The 16331-nt window shown below is 39.8% G+C and overlaps 1 protein-coding gene across 1 annotated transcript in view; it reads left to right on the forward strand.

The window, feature by feature from the left end:
* Window positions 1-16331, forward strand: part of MALRD1 (MAM and LDL receptor class A domain containing 1) — a 516995-nt gene that overhangs the window by 407190 nt on the left and 93474 nt on the right. Inside the window, exon 35 of the mRNA XM_049777533.1 lies at window positions 13875-14138. Coding sequence (XP_049633490.1) covers window positions 13875-14138 — 264 coding nt within the window. The remainder of the gene's footprint in view (window positions 1-13874; window positions 14139-16331) is intronic.

The following is a 16331-nucleotide window of genomic DNA, read 5'->3' on the forward strand; positions in this document are numbered from 1 at the left end:
TACAGAGAAAAAGAAACAGAACTGGGCAGAGGGAGAATGGAACTGTGGTGCCATTTGGGTGCCTGTCAAGGTCCACAGTTGATGCCATGGAATCTCTGAAGCTGCAATAGAATCTTCCCTTTACAGACATCCTTGTTTGACACAGAGACCCTGATCCTTTCACCAGTTCTGCAGTTTACTAATGGGCTATGTGACTTCAGGTGGGAGTTTTTTTTTAGCTAGATTTGGTTGTGCTGTCATTTGGAAATCATTCCATCACCCAGTTAGAGACGTTAATATCTAAATCTAGATGGGGAATCTATGAAGCCAAGAAGAATCCACTATAAATGTTCCAAGTTTACCAGCTACCTATAAAGAAGAAACTTAGAACAAGTAAATTCTGAGTTTCTTTAAATATTAATTCTGAAATTTAATGTCATTGCTGTCTTCAAATAAAATAATTATTTTTCATATCTATTTTAAGAAGGAAATATAAAGGAATTCACACTCTTTTAAATCAGGTGTAGAATTTACAGGCTGTGCTTGATATCCCTTTACTTCCAATTACTTCCATTACTTCCTGTGTTTAATTTTAAAAAAAAAAAGACTTTCTTAGAGTTAGCCATAGCTTAGTAAGAGTGTTACATAACTGAATTTGGCCAAAAAAATTTACCATATGTTAAAAAATTAGTCAACCTTTCTAGCTTTGCTGAGTTCATAAAGATAAAAAGAAATGCATAGAATATTTTAGAGAGAAGGTAACATTAAGAGGCAGGGTGATAGCTCAAAAGGGTGAACCATATGCTTTCTATATACAAAGATTTGAGTTCAATTCTTAGCACCATATATCCTCTTCATCCCACCATTACTGAATACCAGCAACACTGGGTCTTTGCAGCCCTGCATCACTGCAGCATCTATCACTCTACATCTCAATCCAGGTGTTGACCCAGCCTCTAAACACCATTAGAGTCTTCCTCCACCTAAAAATGCTGCATATTTTCTTCAATGTGAGGTTAATCTAGTAATAAGAATAAAGGTAACTACTTATTGTCATTAAATGTTTATAAAAATTGCATATGAAATCTAATGCTTATATGACCATATACCACAACATGTTTCCTAAAGCATATTAAAAATGTTTAATAATTATTGTATTCATCTGTTTATACATTTATATTTAGGTTCAATTTATTTTGAACTTTGAATTTAGAATATTTATATTGGAAGACTGTTATTGCATATGCTGCTATAATATTAAGCACATGGATAAAAACACGTTACTACTGTTTGAATGCCATATGTTTTCTTCTCTCATATGTAGGTTTCTGGGAGCAGAGATTGTCTAATCACTTACTGCATAAGTCCCTAAAATATCAATTTGATCATAGAATTTAGTTTAAATAAACTCACTATTAAGTTTGTAGGGAGGAAGAAGTATGTTAAGGTTCATATTTAAATTAATTTCTGGCACATATATTTGTATAAAAATTTATTCTTATATAATCCATAAATAAAGCATGTTAAAAATATGGGTCTAAAGGGAGAGTACAGCTAAAAGATTGCTTGCTTGCATGTGTCAAAGCTAGGTTAGATATCTGACACAGCATATGGTTTTCTGAGCACAGTCAGGAGTGATCTCTGAGTACTAAACCAGGAGTAAAATGTGCACACAACTGGTTTGGACGCCCAAACAAATAAAAAGTACTAAAAATGTAAGTTATATTAAGCAAATCGTTTCTAAACTGTCTTCATGGTCATTTAATGAGTTCAGTTATAAGATCAGAGACGATATACTGTCTAAGAACCATCCCACCATTAATGTTCCAGCAAGTCCCATATATTCCTGCATATTTACCCAATCATTTTTTATTCTGAGAAACACTTCCTTTGCTTTACATCTTGACTCAGAGTTGATATAAGCAAATAATTTCACACAATAAGTTTCTAGATTTATCAAAAGCATTGATCTTTGGGTGATAAAATGTGTTGAACTAATGTAAAATGAGTTGGTTAGTGGTGATTGATCTACAGTATCTTCATTACTTCTACTATGATTTGTTTGTATGTTAGATTTGGTAACACATGGTCTTTGGGCTGTTACTAAGACCCCAGGGCAAAATGGATCAAAAGTAATCCATAGAGTTCTCTTACTTACTGATTCAATCCTTATTAAGAATCCAAATTCCCCAGTTGGATATTACTAAGGGATAGTTCATTAAAGAATAGGCTAATATACCAATACTTTCTTTTTTTTTTAACATGCTTCTTACCTTTTTTTTTTTTTTTTAATTTTTATTTTGGTCATAATGGTTTACATAGTGTTGACAATAATATTTTAGGTACATATTTACATAAAATCAGGGGGGATTCCCATCACCAAATTGTCCTCCCTACACCTCCGTTTCTGTCCTACCTCCCATTTCCTCTTCCCTCATCCCAGGTCGGCTAGAATATGTGGTCCCCTCTGTATCTAACCCACAACTTAGTAGTCTTGCACCTGTTTGGTCTTGATGCCTCCCTTAGTTCCCCCTCTAACTGGAGGCAGGACTAGCTAGTTCAATTTGCGTGGTTTTGTTTGAAAAAGAGAAAAGTAATAAACTGGGGTAAGGATCTAATACCCCGAAACTGGGCGGAATCCTTCTAGAGGCTCTCATCATCGATTTGAGAGATGGAGAAAAAGAAGGTGAAACACTCCACCAGTACCAAAAGAAGTGTCAAATATCTAGTGAGGGCTTGAGCCGTATCGATAAGCACCACAAAAAAAAAAAAACAGGCAAACAAACAAACAACAAAAAGCAAAACCAGCAAAAACAAACAAACAAAAAAAACACGCCATGGTCTTGAAATGAGAAACATGGCATAGCACATAACGAAAGAAAAGAAAGGAAGAGAAAATATAAGTATGGTTGGGGACAATTTCAATAATCACTCCCAAACAGAGAAATCGACCAAAATAGATAGGTGAATACAAATAATAACAACAATAATAAATGGAGGTAAAAAATATATAGATAATAACCAAGGTTTTGTGCTTTTTGTATTTTTATTTTTTCCCTCCTGCCCTGGCACAGTAAATATTGGGGTCATTCGAAAAGGAATTCACTTGGCCTAAGAGATATGGGGTTTCTCCGTCCTTGGAGCATACTGTCATGGGATCAACACTAGACTTTGCTCAGGAGCCTTTACTCTCCCGGTGGTGGTTTTTTTTTTTTTTTTTTTTTTTGGTGTGTGGAAGACTTCTGTTCTGTGTTTAGAGGTCTCAGTTTCTGCACAGCTCCTGAAGTGGGACTTATGATGAAGTCAGTCTTTGTGGTTCTAGAGGTTCTGTTACCTCCGTATCATTTTAATCCATCTTCTGTGGTTGGTGATCTTGGTCTTTGCCCTAATCCTAGGGTGGCACCTAGGATAGCATCTTTCTTTGTGCTTCCAAAAGCCCTGTTCCGTTACAATTTTCTCTGCCGGACCTTTGGGACTGGGGATCCTGGTTATTGTGCAGGTCATAGTTCAAACCCTAAACTAGGGCTTTTTTTTTTTTTTTGGTCCCAAGATGTATACCGTCTGGTCGTAGTTCTAGCAGCCAGTCAACTATAAATCACGATCTTGGCTTTTGGACCTACCAAAGGGTGCCAAGACTTCTGGTTGTGTCTTGTCGTTAGCTGGTAAGGTAGGTTAATCTGCTCTAAGGTCAGGATGTTCAGATTTTCCTCATTGTCAGGAAATCATGTTAGAGTTGGCCCTTGTTGTTGACCCCGCAGTATTAAGGCTGTCCCGGCTGGGATTTGTTTCTTGCCACTGTTGTGAGGAACTGTGCCGTTTCTATGTCTGGGATCCAGGGTTCAAGGCTGGATGAATGGTATCTAATCACCTGAGGTCTAAGTTGATTCCACATGACATATTTTCAAGGTAGGAGATATCCCTGTTTTGTAAACAACTATGAGTTCCCATCTCTAGTAGACAAGAGCTCTTTTTTTTTATGTGTAAGATTTCCCCTTTATTTGGTGTGCCTTTGCAGGGGGAAGTGGCGCTACATTATAATGTCTGTGTATTTGTGGGTGGACAGAGGGGATAACAGAAACAGGTCACATACCCAAAAGCGAGGAAAAGAAAAAAAAAAGGAAATAAAAATGTATGCGCTCACAAATGTATATGTAGGACAAACATTTAAAAAATAAATTAATTAATTAAAAAAAATTAAAAAATTAAAAAAAAAAATTTAAGGTGAGTTAGTGAGGTTTTTTAAAGGACCAAAGTGGTGCAAAAGACTACCTTACATTTGGGGGAGAGTAGGTAAAGAGGTGGTGTATTACCAGTCTTATGCCTATGTTGGAGGTACAGTTTTTCCCATTGTCTTTTGGGTGTTTCCTGTGGTGTGTGGGTTCCCAGGCATCTTCCTATCCCACCCCCTGACCTTCTTCAGATTGGTAAAAATTTGTGGCAGGGAGGTCTTGGAAGAGTTCTTGCGTTGGGGATACTTTTGGACCTAGATCCGGTTTCAAGAAACAGTCCACGTTAGGGGGAGTTGGTAGGGAAGGCCGCACAGCATGAGTCCGCAGGGAGTTGGCTGTCTTTTCTTGCAGGAGACGAGGTGTGGGTTTGACTGGGTGTCCCCTCGCCTGGGTGCTGGGTACTGTTTCGTTGGGTAGGAGGTCGGCCTTGATGCCTAATAGATTAAGGATTGAGGGTGAAGAGTTTTAATATGGTGGGAGATCTGGATGGAATTGAGGGGTGAAGGGATAGTTGGATTTCCAGAGGGGAGACAGGGGAAGGTATATGGGAGGGGTATGCAGGGAGAGGAAAGAGAAAATACCTTAGAAAGAAAAGGAGAAGAGAAAGGGGAAAAAGTAAAGAGAAGAATAGAATTAAAAAAAAAAAGTAGTGAGAAGAGAGGGGAGAATAGCAAGGGAATGCTGGTTAGGTTGAATGTGTTCGAAGAATAGAGCCTGTAGTTTAAGTCTGTACATCACAGGCACTGCTTCGGTGGTCTGACTGGTCACTTGCTTCAATTCCTAAAAGAAGGAATAACCTAGAGATAAAGTATATGTTAGAGAGTTTTCTCGTGGCCCTCTCGTAGTGCATGCTATGTATGGTATCTCGTGTGGTATCCCGAGTTGCCATCTTAGTTTGTCCGCCCTTTGTATCCATGGGTGCCTGTGGACAGAAAAGCTGAGAGGTTATTTAAAATATAGTAAGATAAAGGCATTAAAACATAGTGCTATGGTATGCTGCCATTGCAGTCGTGATTTCCCTTGGTGTTCTATACTTGTGTTCCTGTATACGAACTCTAAGGGATTATTGTGGGCCTTTGTTTTGGAAGTCTGATTACTTACCTGTTCTCTTAATGCTGTTGTTTCTGTTGTTGCTGTTTTCTTTGTGGTATAATGTGTTGTCAAGTGTTTGTGTTGCTCCTTTTTCATGAATTTCGGACACTGCTCCCACGAATATGTTGAGTATTACAGTGTTCGAAGTTTCTACCCTGTTAAACCCTGTTATTTGATTGTTAGGTATTAGTTGTGTTTAAACTATATGTTCTAGGTGTTTCAGAATAGTGCCACCATTCTGTGTTTATCTTTTGTCTTCTGACTTACTTCGTTTAACATAACATGATCTAAGTCCATCCATGTTGCTGCAAAGTCTGTGATTGTATCGTTTCTGACTGCCATGTAATATTCCATTGTGTATATGTACCACATCTTAATGATCCATTCATCTGTTGTTGGACATCGAGGTTGGTTCCACGATTTGGCTATTATACTGAGTGCTGCAATAAATAGTGGGGTGCATACGTATTTTGGAATGAATGCCCTTCCATCTTGGGGGTATATGCCTAGGAGAGCAATTGCTGGGTCAAATGGCAGCTCAATTCTGAGTTCTTTGAGCACTCTCCAGACTTTTCTCCATAGATGTTGGACTAGGGGGCATTCCCACCAGCAGTGAATGAGAGTTCCTTTCATACCGCATCCCCGCCAACAAAGGTTGTTTCCATTATTTTTGATGTGAGCCATCCTCACTGGTGTAAGGTGGTATCTCATTGTTGTCTTGATTTGGATCTCCCTGATGATGAGTGAAGGTGAGCATGTTTTCATGTGTTTGTTGGCCATCCTTCTGTCTTCCTCAGAGAAGTGTCTATTCATTTCATCTCCCCATTTTTTTATGGCTTTATTTGGTTTTGAGGGTCTCAGCTTTCTGAGTGCTTTGTATGTTCTAGATATCAGGCCTTTATCTGATATGTCGAGTGAAAAGATTTTTTCCCATTCTGTTAGCTGTCTTCTTGCGTTAAGTAGGGTTTGTTTTGCCATGCAGAAGCTTTTTAGTTTGATGTAGTCCCATTTGTTTATATTACATGCTAAAGTTCTTGCCATTGGTGCTCCATTCTCAAAGACCTTTTTGATATATAGGTCTTCGAGTGTTCTGCCTATTTTATTCTCGATAAACTTTATAGATTCGGGTCTGATTTCAAGGTCTTTGATCCATTTTGAGTTGACTTTTGTATAAGGGGTGAGATATGGGTCGATTTTCACTTTCTTACATGTGGTTTTCCAGTTGTACCAACACCATTTGTTGAATGGGCTTTCTTTGTTCCATTTCAGATTCTTGCCTCTTTTATCAAATATTAGTTGGCTGTATATCTGGGGGTTTATGTCAGGGAATTCTGTTCTGACCCACTGGTCTGAGATCCTGTCTCTGTTCCAGTACCATGCTGTTTTAATTACTATGGCTTTATAGTATAGTTTCAAGTTAGGTAAGGAGATGCCTCCCAGCTTCTTGTTTTTCAATATGTGTTTGGCTATCCTGGGTCTTTTGTGGTTCCAGATGAATTTTGTGATTGATTGTTCTATTTCTTTAAAGAATAGTGTCTGGATTTGGATAGGGATTGCATTAAATCTATATAAAAGTTTGGGTAAGATAGTCATTTTGACTATGTTAATTCTACCTATCCATGAGCATGGGATGTTCTTCCATTTCTTTAGATCGTCTTCAATTTCTTTCTGAAGTGTTTTGAAGTTTTCCTGGTATAGGTCTTTCACTTCTCTTGTAAGGTTGATTCCTAGATACTTGATATTTTTTGATACTATCTTGAATGGAATTGTATTTTTAATCTCTCTCTCCTCAACTTCATTGTTTGTATATAGAAACGCTACTGTCTTTTGTGTATTTACTTTGTATCCAGCCACTTTGCTGTATTGGTTGATTGTTTCTAGGAGTTTTACTGTGGACTCTTTAGGGTTTTTGATGTAGATCATCATATCGTCGGCAAATAGAGATAGCTTGTGTTCCTCTTTCCCTACTTGAATTCCTTTGATTCCCTTCTCTTGTCGGATTGCTATTGCTAGGACTTCTAAAGTTATATTGAATAAGAGTGGAGAGAGTGGACAGCCTTGTCTAGTTCCTGACCTTAGTGGGAATGCTTCTAGTTTCTCGCCGTTAAGTATAATGTTGGCTATAGGCTTTTCATATATAGCTGTAACTATCTTGAGGAAGGTTCCTTCTAATCCTATTTTGCTGAGTGTCTTTAGCATGAAAGGATGTTGGATTTTGTCAAACGCCTTCTCTGCGTCAATTGATATGATCATGTGGTTTTGGTCTTTCATGTTGTTGATGTGATGTATCATATTGATTGATTTGCGTATGTTGAACCAACCTTGCATTCCTGGTATGAATCCCACTTGGTCGTGATGAATGATCTTTTTGATGAAGTGTTGGATTCGGTTTGCTAAGATTTTGTTGAGAATTTTTGCATCTATGTTCATTAGTGAGATTGGTCTGTAGTTTTCTTTCTTAGTGGTGTCTTTGCCTTCTTTGGGAATGAGTGTGATATTAGCCTCATAAAAGGAGTTGGGGAGGATTCCTGTTTTTTCTATGGTTTGGAAAAGCCTATGGAAAAGTGGTAGTAAGTCTTCTTGAAATGTTTGATAGAATTCACCTGTAAATCCATCTGGGCCTGGGCTTTTGTTCTTAGGGAGTTTTTTAATTACATCTTCAATTTCCTCTGAGGTGATTGGATTGTTTAGACTTTCTAGATCTTCCTTTTCCAGCTTTGGCAGAGGGTGTTTGTCCAAGAATCTGTCGATTTCTACTGGGTTCTCTAGCCTAGTTGAGTATAGTTGTTCATAATATGATCTCATGATATGTTGTATTTCATGGGGTTCTGTTGTAATCTCTCCCCTTTCATTTGTGATCCTATTGATTTGGGTGTTTTCCCTCTTTTTTTTGGTGAGTTTTGCCAATGGTTTGTCTATCTTGTTTATTTTTTCGAAAAACCAACTCCTGGTCTCATTGATTTTTTGTATTGTTTTCTTAGTTTCGATGTTGTTTATTTCTGCTCTGGTTTTTATTATTTCTTGCCTTCTGGTTGTGGTTGGATTTCTCTGTTGCTGTTGCTCCAATTCTTTGAGGTGATCTTTTAAACTGTTGGTTTTGTTATTTTCCTGTTTCTTGACATAGGCCTGTATTGCTATGAGTTTCCCCCTAATTACTGCTTTTGCTGTGTCCCATAAATTTTGACATGTTGTCTCTTCATTGTCATTTGTCTCAAGGAATCTTTTTATTTCTTCCTTGAGTTGTTCTTTGATCCAGGTGTTGTTGAGCAGCATGTTATTTAATCTCCAGGTATTAGTTTTTCTCCATTGCTTCTTCTTGATATCAATTTTAACCTCTGTTGCATAGTGATCTGAAAGGGTACTTCTAATGATCCTTACCTTTGTGGTCTTATATAGGTTGGCTTTGTATCCTAAGACATGGTCTATTCTGGAGAAGGTTCCATGTGGGCTTGAGAAGAATGTGTATTCTGCTTTCTGGGGATGGAGGGCTCTATATAAGTCTATCAGCCCTAAATCTTCTAATTTTTCATTTAGAGCTCTTATTTCTTTGCTATTTTTCTGTTTGGTGGATCTGTCCAGTGGTGATAGTGGAGTATTCAGGTCCCCTACTATTATCACATTTCCCTTCATGTGTTTCTCCAGGTTTGCCAGTAGTTGCCTCACATATTTTGCTGACTCTAGATTAGGTGCATATATATTGACCAGGGTTAGTGTTTCTTGATCTAATGTTCCCCTGATCAGTAAGTAGTGACCCTCTTTGTCTCTGATCACTTTCTTGAGGTTGAGTACAATTTGATCTGATATGAGAATTGCTGTCCCTGCTCTTTTTTGTTTTCCATTGGCTTGGATGATTACTTTCCATCCTTTTATTCTAAGCCTGTGCTTATCCTGTAACTGTAGGTGTGTTTCTTGTAGACAGCAGAAGTCCGGTTTATTTTTCCTAACCCAGTTCTCTACTATGTGTCTTTTAATTGGAGAGTTTAGTCCGTTTACATTTAGGGAAATTATTGATAGAGAGGACTGTTGTGCAGTTGTATTGTGTGGGGTGGTTGTTGTTACAATCGGGGGTTTGGATTGTGTAATTCGTCTCTGAGTAAATCGCTTAGTATCGGCTTAGTTTGCACAAATAGTTCAAGTTCGTTCATATTTGAGAATGTTTTTAGTCTGCCCTCCCATATGAATGATAGTTTTGCTGGGTATTGGACCCTGGGTTGGAAATTTCTTTCATTCAGTCGTTTAAATATGTCATTCCACTGTCTTCTTGCTTGAATTATTTCAAATGGGAGATCTGGTTTGATTCTTATGTCTTTTCCTTTGTACTTGAGGTTTTTTTTCTCCCTTATTGCTTTCAGGAGTTCCTCTTTCTCTTTGTTTTTTGCCATTTGGATTATTATGTGTCTTGGTGTGGGTTTATTAGGGTCTATTTTATTAGGGACTCTCTTGACTTCCTGGATTTGTCCTGAATTGTCTTTCCAGAGGGTGGGAAAGTTCTCTGTTATTATCTCCCTGACTACCTGTTCTTCCCCCTTCCCTATTTCCTCTCCTTCTGGTATACCTACAATTCTTAGATTGTTTCTTTTGTCTTTATTCATTAGATATTGGATTTTTCCTTCCAGTGCTTTGCCTTTTATTTCTTTGTTGGTTTCTTGATCATTTTTTGATTGCAGTTTTCCTTCGAGTTCTTCGATGTGCTTCTCCAACTCTGTGTTTCTGCTTGTAAGGCTTGTTACTTTGTCTTTTAAATCCTTCACTTCTTTTTGTATGGAATCTCTCATGTTCTTTGACATTTCTTCTTTAATTTGGCTGATTTTTTCATCCATGGCTTTCTTATACTCGGTTGCTAGGGTTTCTTTCATCTGTTTTAGTAATTCTTGCATTTCCTTCCTCATGACCGCTTTTAGGTCTTCTTCCCATGGATCTGTGCGTTTTGGTGGACTTGGAAATTTAATAGGGTTTGTCATGTTGTCTCCAGATATTAGGGATTTCTTTGATTTACGCATAATTCTTTGTATTTAATGGTGTGTTTTGGAGTGCTGTGGCTTCTAATTTCGGCCTGCTTTGGTCCCCTTCCTGAAGGTGATTCTAGAGGATGCTGTTGGGTGGGCTTGTTGAACCTGGCTCTTTCTCCTCCCCTTTGCTACCTAGAGTTCGGCCCTCCTGCAGTGGGTATTATTGCTTTTCTACTCCTTATTTTTGTCGGCGGTGCAGTTCCACTCCTGGCCACACTGGTTGCTGGCGCTATTGAGCCTAGCTCCCAATCCCCCCTCCTTTCTCTGGGAGTCAATGGAGCTCTGCCCCCTCCAAGTTTCCCTTGAATGAGTTCCCTCAGTCCGACCCTTCAGGCTCTGCCCTCGCCCTTGGGGAGTCCCTGGTCCACTCCAGGGTCCAGGGGGGTGGACTGCTCTAGGTCGCCTGCGAGTCCAGAAGGCTGGCCCTATCTCCCCCCGTCTATTCGGGTTGCTCAAGTTGCCGTTCCAGGTGCCCACCTGGGGGAAGGGACTTGCCCAAATCACTCTCGCAGGCGCTCGTGGTCCCTGGGATGTGCTGGGCTAGGCTCCCGCGTGAGGCAGCAGGACTCACCCAGGCCTCCCAGGCTGGCGTCTGGGGTCTCCGGGGGATGTGGTGGGCTAGGCGCCCGCGTGAAGGAGCAGGGACCCGCGCAGGCCTCCCGGGCCGGCGTCTGGAGTCTCCGCGGGATGTGGCGGGCTAGGCGCCCTTGTAAAGGAGCAGGGACCCGCGCAGGCCTCCCGGGCCGGCGTCTGGGGTCTCCGGGGGATGTGGCGGGCTAGGCGCCCGTGTGAAAGGGCAAGGACCCGCGCAGGCCTCTCGGGCCGGCGTCTGGGGTCTCCGCGGGATGTGGCGGGCTAGGCGCCCGTGTAAAAGGGCAGGGACTCGCGCAGGCCTTTCGGGCCGGCGTCTGGGGTCTCCGGGGGATGTGCTGGGCTAGGCTCCCGCGTGAGGCAGGAGGGACTCACCCAGGCCTCCCGGGCTGGCGTCTGGGGTCTCCGGGGGATGTGGCGGGCTAGGCGCCCGTGTAAAGGAGCAGGGACCCGCGCAGGCCTCCCGGGCCGGCGTCTGGGGTCTCCGGGGGATGTGGCGGGCTAGGCGCCCGTGTGAAAGGGCAAGGACCCGCGCAGGCCTCTCGGGCCGGCGTATGGGGTCTTTGCGGGATGTGGCGGGCTAGGCGCCCGTGTAAAGGACAGGGACCCGCGCAGGCCTTTCGGGCCGGCGTCTGGGGTCTCCGGGGGATGTGCCCAGCTAGGCTCCCGCGTGAGGCAGGAGGGACTCACCCAGGCCTCCCGGGCCGGCGTCTGGGGTCTCCGGGGGATACCTTTTTTTTTTTTTTTTTAATTTTTTTTTTAATTTTTTTTATTTTTAATTATGAGAACAAGGATGCAAAGAAAGAGGACAAGGTAAAGTTACAGTGGAAGGACAATACATAACATAATTCTCAGAAGTCCCCTTGCTGATATCCCAACTTTGAAATTTCATCCAAAGAACATTAAGATTGTAACACACTATAATATTTCTTAACAGCACACAAGGCAATCTAAAGCCATAAAACTTACATAACTCCTTAAACATTACAGGCATAGCATTTTTTTTACATTTCCATATTCATGCATATTAGCTTAAGTTGACCTCAAATCTTAACTGGGTTCTTTTTAAGGATTAGAGTCAAAGGAGCACAGCAAAAATGGTGTTAGAGTGGCAATTGTTGTTTGCATAGGCCCACCAAAATATGAGGGACATGGAAAGAAATAACCTTGGCCTAAATACAAAAAGACCCGATCCCTGAAGGTTCCTGGCACAAGACCAACTCTAGGCTCCAGGCAAGCTAGATCGTCCAATCCAAGACATTGTCTGTAGTGCCAACACACTTATATTTTTCACACAGTCTCTGTTGTTGGTATCAAGCTTCTGTATTTAAGATCCTGGAATCTGTATATCCAACATTGAAGTCAGGATGTGGAGCGTCCTCTGGTTTCACCTTACAATCAAAGGGCAATGCAGGGAGCCCTGTCCTGTAAGCAAATCGTTGTTGTTAAGTCTTCTCAGTGTTAATGGAAGTCTCTTTTGAGCAGGACAATGTCTGAGCAGTGTAGAGTCTTCCTTGGTAGAGGATTGCTTCCAGGTGATGCTATAGACCAGCCTGGATGTTTTGTGGATGGCTTCCCTGGTTCAGGGAAATGCCCTTTCTTCTGAGGTCTGTGCCAGGTCGTTATGTCAATGTTCAGGGTGTAAGGTCCCTTTGCACTATAAGATTTGTCTGTACCAATCTCTATTAGATAGGATCTTATTTATATGTATAGTATTTTCCCATTTTAATGTGCCTATGCAAAAAAGGAGCAATGCCACGTGGTGTTCTTGGCCCATAAGGGGGTGATAAGAACAATTATGGTTCAATCATAAGCATTAATCTGGAGGACTCTTTCTCTAAGATTCCTTGTTAAACAGCTCAAAAAGAGAAGGAGAAAAGCGGTTAGAATTATCACTATATAAGACAACATTTAGTAAGAATTATAGCTGTCAGAGAAAAAAAACAAAATATTCTAAAGAAATACGTGTCCATTTTATGTATCTTGAAACAGTTTGGGGTTGTTACACACAATGCACGGCTTTGGTCTGTGATAACGCTTGTACACTACTGATTAAAAAGAGTAATGTAGATTAGAGATGTTTGGGGGGGATAGAGAGTAAAGGAATAAAAAAGAGCTTTGTAGGGATGTGGGAAAGGGCACGATACAAAATAAAGATTCTGGATATGTAAAATGTAACATAACAATAGGAATACTCTTAATATATGAAGTACGCGCGGGGGCACTAGCCCCCACGCGGTTCTGCAGTTTTGGGATGCATAGGGCGGGATTTCTCCCCCTCCTCCCCCCAGGGCCCGATTAACCAGGCGTGGCCCTGAAGACCCACCAGGTTTGGGGGGATCTTGGCCCCCTGGACTAGGAGTTCAGCCCAGGGGACCTGTGGCTAGCTGTCCTGCCCAGAGCCCCCAACATACCAGTCAAAGACCCAGAAATCCTGGCATGTGGAGTGGTCTGAGCCCAGCCGTGCCTCTGCAGTTTTGGGATGCATAGGGCGGGATTTCTCCCCCTCCTCCCCCCAGGGCCCGATTAACCAGGCGTGGCCCTGAAGACCCACCAGGTTTGGGGGGATCTTGGCCCCCTGGACTAGGAGTTCAGCCCAGGGGACCTGTGGATATAGCAATACTTTCTATACATTCTAACTGGAGCTACAGAAAGTCAAAGATATATAAAAATATCTGCTTTTTCAGAAAAATGTGCTTCAGTTGGTCAGAACACATGAATCAAAATTACTTCTTCTATTAAAAAGTGTCCTTGTCAGGCAAGGGATGCCTGTTTAAGAGCAAGCATATTCTCTAATAATTTTTGTATGTTTTATAATTTTTATGTCATCTTATTCCAAGTTGGCAATTAAGTTGCTTAAAGTGCCAAAGCTTATATAAAATAAAAACACCTTTTAATGTTTTAATCCCAGAGTGTTGATTTTCCTAAAGTCACTTAATTTGGCCTCTTTATGTGTGTGTATGTGTATTTTTAGGTCCTGTTACAATACAGCCATTGCCCTGTGAAGCCAAACAATTTTCTTGTGTCTACACTTCCCAGTGCATCCGCCTGTCAGAGAAATGTGATGGACAGGAAGATTGCAGAGATGGATCTGATGAACTGAGTTGTCCTCTCCCTCCCACTCCTCAGCAATGTGGTAGAAAGGAGTTCCAGTGCTCAACCGGCCTGTGTATCCCATCGTTGCTGCTCTGTGATGGAGTGCCCGACTGCCCCTCGAATGAAGATGAATCCATCTGCTGTGAGTTATGTTTTCTCACTATTGTACAGAAGAGAAATGCTGTTTAGAAATGATAGAGTTCTACAGATAACGCCAAATTCCTTAGAGTCTTACCATGATCATACAATCAGTAACAGTAGTTTGTGTTATATTTCTAAACAAAGTATTTGATGATGGCTCAAGCAAAGGACTGTTGGGAAATATCCATGATAATGACTAGAGAGAGTTAGGACATGGATCTGGACAAATAATTGGATTCGTATTATGTCTTAAGGGTCATAAAATGGTAGATCCCAAGGAAAAGGGACTTATCATTTGTGCTCCCAACCATATAATTTTCAGAATGTTATTTGAGTCTGTCTGAACATTCACATAATATCTGTCTTATACAATAATAGAATTTTATAGGAATAAATTTAAAATCTAAGCCACGTACTCAGCACCTTATATTTTTATTGCAATTAACCTATGTAAGATGAAAAAGAATGTAAGTCATTTATTCTATAAACCATTAAGATGAACATATATTCATGATAGAGTCAAAGCACCATAACCATTTAGTTTTATTGTAAATTTATTTTATTCTATGGTTATTTTTTTGAATTACAAGTCCTTCACAGTTATATTTAAGGTCTATAGTGACAGTGAATTAGGACAGTTCCCTAGCAGCAGTGTTGACCTCCCTTACGCTATGTTTTAAAGAAAGAGCTGCAATAAAAGACTCCATATACCATAAATTAATGATCACACATATTTTCCCCACTCCCCCTGATCACACTTTTATATGGAATAATAAAAAGCATTTTGAAATGTTTCTGTAAGAGAAAAATACTGTAAGAAATGCAAGACCACTTCAATGCCTTTTAAGTTCAGACAGCCAGAATAATGATGTCTATTGGAAAGGCATAAATATAGTTGAAGGAAAAGAGCCAGCTTTTGACTGTTTAAGAAAATTTGGCCTTAAGTCAGTAATCTGTATTTCCAAATTTGGGATTAAATAATGGTTTGCTATCTCCCTGTGATGTCCTGTATACATATTCTTGTTATAATAAACCTAATTGTTAGGCCTTCTATTTCCTTGAGGGAAAGGTAAGTAAGTGGTAGTGAATAAAGAAGAGAAAATCTAACAAAGTACTTATCCATGTTCCCTTCAGGACTCTTATGTAATTTGGATGATAGGAATCATATTAAGTTCAATATAGTGATATAACAATTGACTGTAAATAAGAATGGTATTTCAAGAGAAGCATAATAAAGTACTTACATTTTAGATTCTTTTTTAGAAAATAGGTGTTTAACAAGGTATGATGCATAAAATTCTTCTTCTAAAGGGAAATAAGTCCATATTTGGGAATAGACTAGTTTCATGAGAGAATTATTATTATCCACTTCTAAAATATTTGAGCATAACTTTGAAGAATAAAACCTATAGAAATGGTCGACAAAATTTTAGGGAAAAATGTCATCCATAAAGACTGCCATGAAAGAATTTATCAAAACACTAATGGCAGAAGAATCTCTTTCTGCAATTTCTATTTATTTAGAATAATATTTTTAATCTCTTGTTTAGTCATTCTAAAATATTCATTTGTCTCAGCTATTGATGCTGCATGTAAACATGACTTAATACAGAATTGGATAATAAATAATGACTAGAATTTTGTGAACTCTCCCCACTATGAAAATGTTACGTGATAGTTTAACTTAATATATAGTACAAAATAATACTATGTATTTTTATATACTATATATGTAGTGAAGAAGTGGAACCATTTAGGAGATGTTGTTAGTGTTGGATTAAAAAGTTGTTAAGGTAATGGCATTAGATAGATATGGAAGTAAAATATTAAATAATCGAATTTGACTTATCAAGGCAGCTATTGTGCTGCATTTATTAACATGGGAGAAAAAGTTGAAAAGTCTTTTAGTGTAAGAGTGTGGCTGCTCTTTTAAGCATGATGTGTTTGTGATATCTGACATCAATCTACTTGAAATATATTGAGTGTTTAGATATGGAGCTCAAGAGAAACATAATGCAAAGTTATGAATTTAAGTATCCAGCAGTATTTGAAACTGTAGAGAAGGTAATATTGGAAATAAATAGTTAAAATATCAGATAGACTCCAAAGAAACCAAAAGGGACAAGAAAAAGCATTTTTATTTGATATAAAAAAATGCATAGTTTGGGAAAAGCAGAAGTGATTCCTGGTGAGC

This window comes from Suncus etruscus, chromosome 7 (genome assembly GCF_024139225.1).
Source record: "Suncus etruscus isolate mSunEtr1 chromosome 7, mSunEtr1.pri.cur, whole genome shotgun sequence".
Classification (NCBI taxonomy): Eukaryota; Metazoa; Chordata; class Mammalia; order Eulipotyphla; family Soricidae; genus Suncus; species Suncus etruscus.